This window comes from Populus euphratica, unplaced genomic scaffold, assembly GCF_000495115.2.
Source record: "Populus euphratica unplaced genomic scaffold, PopEup_1.0 scaffold2.1, whole genome shotgun sequence".
NCBI lineage: Eukaryota > Viridiplantae > Streptophyta > Magnoliopsida > Malpighiales > Salicaceae > Populus > Populus euphratica.
In genome coordinates this window covers 846,326-855,745 of record NW_011499846.1, presented here as the reverse complement: position 1 = coordinate 855,745, position 9,420 = coordinate 846,326, and the positions used below count along the sequence as shown (strand labels likewise).

The 9,420-nt window shown below is 36.8% G+C and overlaps 2 protein-coding genes across 2 annotated transcripts; one reads left to right on the top strand and one right to left on the bottom strand.

The window, feature by feature from the left end:
• Positions 1–997: 997 nt before the first annotated feature.
• On the bottom strand, positions 998–3,541 carry LOC105129232 (C2H2-like zinc finger protein). The gene is made up of 2 exons (XM_011031208.1): positions 1,815–3,541; positions 998–1,068 (listed from the first exon to the last, which is right to left on the bottom strand). The coding sequence occupies exon 1, from the start codon at positions 3,342–3,344 to the stop codon at positions 2,085–2,087; it is 1,260 nt and encodes a 419-aa protein (XP_011029510.1). The 5' UTR covers positions 3,345–3,541; the 3' UTR covers positions 998–1,068; positions 1,815–2,084.
• Positions 3,542–6,925: 3,384 nt separating this feature from the next.
• LOC105129221 (uncharacterized) lies at positions 6,926–9,007 on the top strand. The gene is made up of 2 exons (XM_011031198.1): positions 6,926–8,120; positions 8,288–9,007. Exons 1-2 carry the CDS (start codon positions 7,214–7,216, stop codon positions 8,779–8,781), a joined length of 1,401 nt encoding a protein of 466 aa, XP_011029500.1. The 5' UTR covers positions 6,926–7,213; the 3' UTR covers positions 8,782–9,007.
• Positions 9,008–9,420: the final 413 nt, after the last annotated feature.

The window sequence follows — 9,420 nt, the reverse complement described above, 5'->3', positions numbered from 1 at the left end:
AGCGTGGCAAACAAGAATGCCTTGTTGTTTACCTAACCTTGGATTTCTGAATAGAAAAATATTTATTTGCTGGGCAGCAGAGTGCGGAAAAAAAGGCAACAATCGGCCAAACTTGGAGATTCAGCCGGCAGAAGATAGCAGCATATCTGCAGAGTTGACTCCTACATGGAAATCCTATGATCAAAACCTACACCGTGACGGATTTTAACCTTCTATTGTAGAGGAAATGTTATAATAAGGACAATACTTAATTCATGCTACTACCCCTTGCTGATGCTCAACATGAAAAACTTGGTCTTGGTCGTGGTGTAACTCCCAGAATTCTGTTCAGGATGCTTGTATATCCTGAACTGATATAGAGCTCTAGGGTCTAAAATCATGTTATGACAGATGAGCGAAAAGCGTCAAAATCCTGGAAAGAACATGTTTTTTACACGAAAGGCTCGTGTTAGTTTGTCTGCTATATACAACATCAGTGTGCAGATGATTATGTTAAACCTAAAACCTTTCCATTCAGATGTTCCTCACGACTACTCAGCGATCACTACTAGAGCATTTAGGCAGGCACTAAAGCATTTAGAAGAAACATTCGCTATATGGTTGTTATGCATGACTAATCCAGCCAGAGCAATTCAATGAGCCACTGAACCTGATCTGCAATCAAAAGCATGAGCTTCAAAATTCACAGGAGTATCATACCAAGCATAAGATTGATGCTAGCATCTTCGGTAACTATATCCTATATGTAAATATTGTCACCTCCTTTTCTAATCCATTCACCAAAGGAAAGCAGTCCAAAGCTCCCGTGGATGATCATGCCTTGCCACTCGTTGTCCATATTAAAGTGACTTGTACTGAACTATTGAATGGACAAGACAAACATCAAAAAAATATATGTTTCCATGATATGTGTGTCATGTGGCTCGATATAACAGAAGCACTGTGGCAAAATCTGTCATACCCCATCTCCTCCATGGTTGTGTGCGGGTTTTTTTTGTCTGGCGGTGATCAATGACCTCATTCATAACATCCTAAAAGCTTTCTTCTTTTTTTTCTCAATTTCAACCACTGCATCAAAAGTCCTGGCATAAGATCGGTGGAGCTTTACTGATACTGAGCAAGAAAGGTTTCATGCTTCAGAAAATATCAGTCCTTAGTCAATTGATGATAACAGTGCTCAGATAATTGGGTTAGCACACACGCTGCAGTCCACCCAAACTTATTAACCACTTATTTTTCCAACATTTCAACTTTCAATGGACATTATTTAAATTAACGTGATTAAGGATGCAACCTAGTTGTTAAGGGACAGCATAGCCTATGATTGGAAACTGAGACTGTACTAAGCCATGTAATATAGAATGTTCAAATGATATTTTACATCTGCTTAAACATAAGCAAAATTTCAAATCTAGTATATGATACAAGACAGATTTCATGGCTACACGCATCAAACTTTTGTGGTTGATCAGGAAGCATGTGAATTTTTATAACTAAGCTCCTACATCATCTCAATAAGTTGAGATTCAATTTTCCAAGCTCAAGTCGTCATTGAAATTATCTATTTATATATAAACTTGATTGTATATAAATTCATCTGCATAGCCCAAGTGATATTAAGATCGACACCTACATATTAAAAATAGAGAAACTAAAAGACAATGCTTCATAAGCAGAATATCCTAGATGGATTTCAATGTTCTAATTAATTTCTAGTAAACTTAACATAATAATTCATATATTAGCTACAACTCTACCCAAATATGAGATAAACAACAGAGAGCGAGAGAGATAATTTGGAGACAATCATGTACCAGTTTGTAAATCGATTGTAGCGGCATCAACAGTGATATTCAGATAATGACTGAGCTTGATCATGGAGGAAGTTAGACAAACAAGATGCAGGCAGCAAAATAACATTGTTCATATTCATTCTGCAACTTCCTTAGGCAGCCAACAACTAACACTACACAGTCCACTAAACAGCTGCTTGCATCCATACTATTAATTGAACTATACCCTTATGTTTCCATCCTAGGTTTTACTAAACAATGAAATGCCCCTTAAAATACAATGTTCAACCATTACCAAAAACCCTCATCTTCAAATTCAATTTCCTCATACTCACTATCATATAACAAATAATCCTGCTCATGTTCCTCTTCCCCTTCTGAAAAAGCCGAAATCCTCGTACCATTAAACCCAGACCTCGCCATCACAAGTCCATCAACAAATCCCTCCAAATCATTTCCCCCGTAATCACCATCCTCATCAAAATCCGTAACCGAAAACAACCCCCCATCATTTTCCAAATCCTCACTCCTCCACCTACTTTTCGGCACCAAATCCTTCTCAGTCAGCTCCCCATTCTCAACCCCAATCCATGGAACCCACAAATCAGCATGCCTCCCCAATGCTCTATCCCTATCCCCCACCACGACAGTGCCTAAATTGGCCTCCCTCGCCTTCCTTAAAATCTCCGAAAAATCCGAATCATCTGAAACCAAAACCAACCAATCCACCCCTCTACTCATTGAATGCTCAATTTGTCTCTTCAATGCCCAATCTGCAGCTTGTGGCTTATCCTCCACTGTCTTCACGTAAACCCCAGCTCTCCTCAACTCCGCGGCTAACCCATACCCAATTTTCGGAGTTAACAACCTCCTTGCTTCCTCATTGTATTTATGATTCCCAGATACAAACCTCTCCTTATATCGCTGCCGTTTTTTCCCTTTCAATGATCTCATTCTGTTCACCTTCTTCTGTCTTTCCCTCTCATGTAATTGCTTAAAATGCTTCTTCAAATCCAAATTAGTCTTACATTTGCGCCCACAAACGCCACAGACATAAGGCTGTGAAGGGCTTACAATTTCTTTTCTCTCCAAAATGTCCAAGTGTTTTCTCTCACGCCTTTCTTCAAGCACCCAGTGTGGCAAATGAATAAACGCGTGCCGGTTAGCGTATGCACACATGTCGATTACTTCACCGAATCTTTGTGCTACTGTTTTTAACGCCACCGCCGCCGGGTACGGCGGCCCACGTGGGGGTTTGTTGTCGAGGTCCCATAAAACAACAACTTTGTTCTGTTTTGACGTGTAGATTCCTTGTCTGTTTTTTACCATGTCGATTTCGGATGTCGCAGCTGGGTGGCTGGCGTTGGCTGTGGCGGTGATTGGGCGGAGGTGGGTTTGTGGCGGTTTTGAAGTGAGAGCGAGGTTGCTGCTGCTGAGATTAGGGGTGTAATTGAGAGAGTGGCAGAAGTTGAGGGGTGTTCTGTGGAGGAGAATTGAGGGTTTTAGTAGAGAAGCTGTGGTGGTGTCTATGGCTTTGCAGAGAGGAGTCATGACTCATTTGTGATTGCGAAGAGATCACTCTCACAGTCTCACCCAAAGTAGTGAGAATTTCTCTGATCTTTTTGGCTGTGGTGAGGGAGCAGCAGCAGCTAGATAAGGAGAGGGGATAGGGATGGCAATTTCAACCGTCGCCAATGCATACCGGCTTGAATAAAAAGAAATTTTTAGACTCAATAATGTTTCGGAAAAATTCGAGTATAAAAGTTGGGTTTTAGGCTCGTATCCTGAAATCTAAAACTAACTTGAAATAAATAAATAATTTTTAAATTTTTAAATATATATATTAAAAATTTATGAATTATAATTCGAATTATAAATATTATTGGTGCTAGAAATGACCGGATTATTCGGGTATAAAAATCCATACCTTTTCGGATTATTTTAGATTAGGAGAGTACAAAATCCGATCATGGTTATCCATTGTCAAGAGGACAGAATTAGAACTGGGCTTTGATAGATTGTATTAAGAAAATGGGCTTTAAACATAAGAATGTCAAGTGGGCTGTTAGTAGTCAACATTGCTAAACCGGGCTTTCAGCAAAATGTGACTACTATTTTTTTTTATGTTTTTGCTTATGAAGAAACTAATGCTATTTATCGCCCTTTCCTGCAATATATATATATAGGTTTGTTTAGGGTGAGAAAAATAATCAAATTAATTAAAAAAAAGACTTGAAATATCAACTAAAAAAGGATTAATTTAAAAAAAAACCAGCTAAATTCAATTTCATATTTTAAAAACTAGAAAAACCAAATGGAGCATAACCAAATTAATAAGAAACATCATAAAAAAATATCTAACTAAAAAGACCCATAAACTAATTTAGTCTTTTTAAAAATAAATAAAAAAAACTAAACCAAACTCTGAAACCCATAGAATGAACGCATGCTCACCCCTAGGACTCTTGATTCCCTCATTGTTGAGAGTTGAGACTGTTGGGGGGCAGTACTATGATCGAAGAATGTATTCATTGAACTTAGCATGTAGAAGTCTAGATTCTCTCACCAAATATGCTGATCTTCAATCATAAATTTATGGATTTGTGCGTGTTTAGACCCTTAATTAAATTTGATGATCAAGAAGTTTCAACGTTCGATGACATATCAATTTTGTTTGTTAGTCCCAGATTAATATCCTCTCAGACAGCTCCTCAACCAACCAATGATCTGTCCTGTTAACCCTTGTCTGCAACAAGTATGACATGATGAGATCAAGGAGCTCTTACTTGGATGGCGTTGCCTGGTGAATGTTGATCATGATAATCATATAAAAAGAAAAGATAAAAGGCTTTTATGTGCAGTTGATTATCACTCTTTCCTTCAATGCTCATCTTTACCCCCTTCCTTTTCCTTTAGGAAAAGCATTTGCCATTACCATAACTCACTTTTACCAAGTCATCTTTTAATTTTAGACATGTTTCAATTAGCATAACTCTCCTTGATTTACCGAGATTCTAACATGTTTCATGCTTTTTCCATAAAATACATGGATATTAAACTTTGCTTATGAAACAAATCAATCCATAACCTCTTGATCTGATACTTTACTTGAATTAAATTTTAAAATAAATTAAATGAATGTTGATTTGATTGACTTGGTATATTAATTTATCATCTGAAAAAAAAATTATTTGAATTTAAAAATAAAAATGAATTGACTTTGTGGAATTATAACCTAGATTTCAAGTATGGATTAACAACCATGGTAAAACATTCATTTTAGAACTAATTCTCAGTTTTTGTTTAACCAGGCATTGTTGATTGTTCATAGTTTTCCAACAACAAAGGATGCCCTCCAACTTCGGTTTCTCTGTAATCATTATCCCCTTCAATCATGGCAGTTATCTTAAGAAATATGATAATATAAATTTTCCCACAACCATCAAACAGGATAATTGTTTATTAATCAGATGGTTGCTACTATTTTTAAAATCGATGCCAGGGCTTGCATGATCACCCATTAAGAATATTTCTCCTGTGGGCTCACTGTCAATGAGTTATGGGTTTGTGGAGGCTTTAGCGGAGGCTGGTCATTTAACAAATCCCATACAAAATTCCTTGATATATATTTGAAAAATCCCGCAAAGAAACAAGATGAAAATTGGCATGAGTTCATGCCATCTGATTCTGACAATCAAACAAATGACCGGTGAGAAATCAAACAGTCGCCATCGGTGTTCTTGGATCGATACAAGTCATCATCATAGAAAAATAAAAAAAAAAGATTCATCAGCACAAGCGTTTTCAATGCTGCATCTTACTTCCACATGTCAACTTGGAAAGAGGCCAAACTGGCATCTTGCTTCTCGATCCCACTAACATTGCATGAACATTGAAGATGAGAGGCTTGGACTTTTCATTAGAGAATAAAACAAGATAAAGACTTTGTCTTTTAGAAATGGGGTTTGTGATAGCTTAAGCAGTTAATTAAATAGGATTAAGTCCTTAATTAAATCTTGAAGCAGTCAAAATGAAAGCTATAAAGGTCTTGACTCTCGAGAAAACAAGTATTTATACAAATCCAAGCCCCCACGTTCGCTTTTCCCCACAGCCCTAGCCAGTTTGGCAAACACAATGTTTAGTGGCGTCCCCTCGTTGTATGATTCTAGCTAGAATAGGTAGCCTTTTGCAAAGCCTAGAGTCCTTGCTCATTTGTAATGAGACAAATTTTCTATGTGCATGCTTTATGAACAGTGATGTCCAATTAAAACAGGATATTATTCTGAATTATCTGCAAGGAGGAAAAGGCAAAATAAAATAAAATAAAATGATGGGGAGTAAATAGACTCATCTTCTGCATTTTTTGCAGCATCATCTTCACAATACTAGTTAAACCTAGCTTGTTTGACGAATTAATAGTATTTAACTAAACCTTAAATTCTATTGTATTTATATAATAAAACATTTTTATTTAAATAAAAACAATTGAATCGAATCCATTCCGTTGCCAAAATCTTTTTCGAATAAATCTTTTGAGTAGGATTTGACAAGACGAAGCCAATCCTATGAACTGCTAGATTAACAAACAAGGGGACTTGAAAATAACTGTCAGTCGACAAATAACTACCAACAAATCCTACGATAAAATCCTTGTTCCTGTGTCAATGTTTTGCTCTACTTTTGTTGTAACTTTTTTAACAGTCTCCATCTTGACGGTATGGCAAAAGCCCCAAGTGTTCCCTCCCAAAAGTCCACATACCAGACAAGAAAATAGAATTGGTATTTGGACTTGGACATTCGGCTTTCTAGAAGTGCTTAATTACAAGCATCCCTCTCTCTCGTTTCTCTTGTTTCAAACTCGAAAGAAACAACATACGCGTTTTTTTAATGAAGATAGGCTGTCTGTTTATATTAATCAATTCTGGATTTGATTGTTTTTATTAAACTTGTATTTCTACGGTGGATTTAGATTATTTAAGTTAACTTAGATTAATTTTTTTAATTAATGTTTTTTATTAGAATTAATTTATTTGATGCCATAATGATGATCATTTTTTTATTATTATTATAAAACTTGGCATGACTTGAATCATGGATTAAACTGTCGAGTCGGCCGTACTTAATAACTAGGAATTGGACTCCGAAGAAAAACGTTTATGACAACATCTCTCTTAGTCTCTTGAAAAGTTGCAATAGCCAACCTCCTTTGATTCACATTTGTGGCCCTGTTCATTGCTTACACCACCCTCTTGCCTTTCTTGAACCAGTCACGGTCCACGCCTCTAAAACCCTCTTTGTTTGCAACCCTCTTCTTCTTCTTTCTTAGTTTGTTTTTTCTCTGCAAAAGAAATCTTCAAGAAAACCCGCAATTAATCTTAAAGAGAACAAAAAGCAAAAAACTTCTGAAGGAGAAGGAAGAAATGCTCGTGTTGATACATATTTGGTGGGCAGGGGGTGCGGCTGTAGTTGCTTCAATGATTTTTGCCTTGGCAGTTTGGCGATGTTTTTGTTTCAAAAACCGTAGAGGTACTGTTGATCCGTTAAGAACTAATGGAACTTCAAGCTTGCAGGATGGGATCGCAAAGCTTCACCAAGGGAGTATACATCATCAACCTGGTCAATATGAAACCAAAAGAAGAGGAAATTATTATGTTTTTCGTCGTGGGGTTTCTACAAGACCTTTGTTCAATTGGGCTGATCACCCGGCGCTTATTACTGACGCGGTCGAAAATGGATGGTCTAGATTTTGTTTTACAAGCTACATGCCATCTCCTTCCACGCGATCATCCATGCTAGGTTTATGTGCCGCCGGTGATCTTGGAAGAGAAACAGATACAGAGATAAGCTGGGAAGTTTGTCAAGGATCAGCTGATTTTATGCAGAAGATAAGGCTGAATTCGGGGTTAAAGAAGGTTAATGTAAGCAATCCTTCTCTGTCTGCTGCTTCTGTAATTAGAACTGCTTTGCCTTTACCAGGGCCTCCACTGGGGAACTCTTCTTTTCCCCAAGAAGCCTATTTTGAGATCACAGTTTTGTATTCCCACGGCGACGATCAAGAATCTGCTGGCAAGGTTAAGGAAGGTGAGAGGGCTAAACTCATCCAAGAAAAACCCAACGCAAAAGCGAATTCAGAATCTTTAGTGCATGTAAGCAGCAGCAGAATCAGCAAAATTGAAGAATTAAAGCTCGCCGGCAAAGATGATTGTCAAGGTTCAGCAGTTATGCTATCTGTTGGGCTCACTATTGGAGGCTCTCTTCCCTTGAAACTTCCTGGAAGCTATCCAGGATCAGTTGGATTCAACTCCAATGGTTCTCTCTATCTTGATGGTAAATTATTTCTCTTTTTATTCTTCTAATCACCCTTTTGGAAAAGGTCTTACATTTTTAAATCATGAATCAACTTTCGCAGTTAATTTACAGGTTTATTAAATTCAAAAGCTTGAGCATTTGCTTAGAGTAATATTAATCAATTCGCATGGTTTCCTCTCTTTAAGGTATGGAGCTTGTGTTTGAATCCGAGAAAGCAGAATGGGCAAGAGCAGATAAAGTAATTGGCTGTGGATTTGATCCTAGGAATAAACAAGTGTGTTTCACAGTAGATGGAGAGCTGTTACATGTAGTTCATTGCAAGTCAGAGGAATTCGGGACACCCCTCTACCCAACAATTGCAGCAAACGATAACATATTGGTTCTTGTCAATTTCGGACAAAGTGCCTTCAGTTATGCACGTGCAAATGCTCAAAGAACACCAAATCCTTGCTTCATTGGCCCTCTCGTAAAGTCCCCTACTTTGGGCTATGATGATAGCATGGAGCTCTTCTCAATGGGAAGAATCGATTCTCAGTGGCTCAATAGTAGCACCACCAAGGACAGCCACATCAGTGGAGCTAATAATCAAGGGCTTGACTTCGATGACGAGTCTGAGGCTGATTTATTTGAAATTGTCTTGGATAATGGCACTGGAAGATCTCCAAACACCAGGCCTTAGCAGCCAGACGTGAGCATCACTAACCATTTTTACCATTGGTTTCCTCTGTTCCGTGTGAGTGGCATGGATTTGCTGTATATGGATGGATTTCTCAATAGTTTCAGCCAATACTCTTTGAAATGCTTAGATAGGAACAGGTTTTGCGAGGAGTTCTGATACTTCTCTTTTTCGGTATATTATCAAAAATACATTTATGAATTTGTACAGCCACCACCATATTCTTTGACGTTGTCTCTCTGTCAGTCATTTTCTTTTGGTAAATAAAAGAAAAACCATAATTCTGTGCTCTACCTTTCCTGTTATTTAATGCCAGGACACTAGCATTCATACAGTGTTTTAGAAGTATTTAAAAAAAAATTAATTTATTTAAATTTATTTAAATTAATATTTTTTTATGTTTTCATATCATTTTTATGTGTTATGTTAAAAATAATTTTTTTAAAAAAAATGTTTTCATATCATTTTCATGTGTTATGTTAAAAATAATTTTTTTTTAAAATATTTTTTAATACATTTTAAAATAAAAATTACTTTAAAAAGCAATTACTACCAAGTCTCAAATACACACATAATCAATTAATTTAAATAATATTATTTTAGAGTTTTTTATATAAATAAAATGATTTTTTAAATACTTTA

Coding starts and splice junctions, on each gene's coding strand:
- LOC105129232 (XM_011031208.1), bottom strand. CDS start 3,344: ATGACTCCTCTCTGCAAAGCCATAGACACCACCACAGCTTCTCTACTA.
- LOC105129221 (XM_011031198.1), top strand. CDS start 7,214: ATGCTCGTGTTGATACATATTTGGTGGGCAGGGGGTGCGGCTGTAGTT. Junction 8,121..8,287: donor TGGTTCTCTCTATCTTGATG/GTAAATTATTTC, acceptor CCTCTCTTTAAG/GTATGGAGCTTGTGTTTGAA.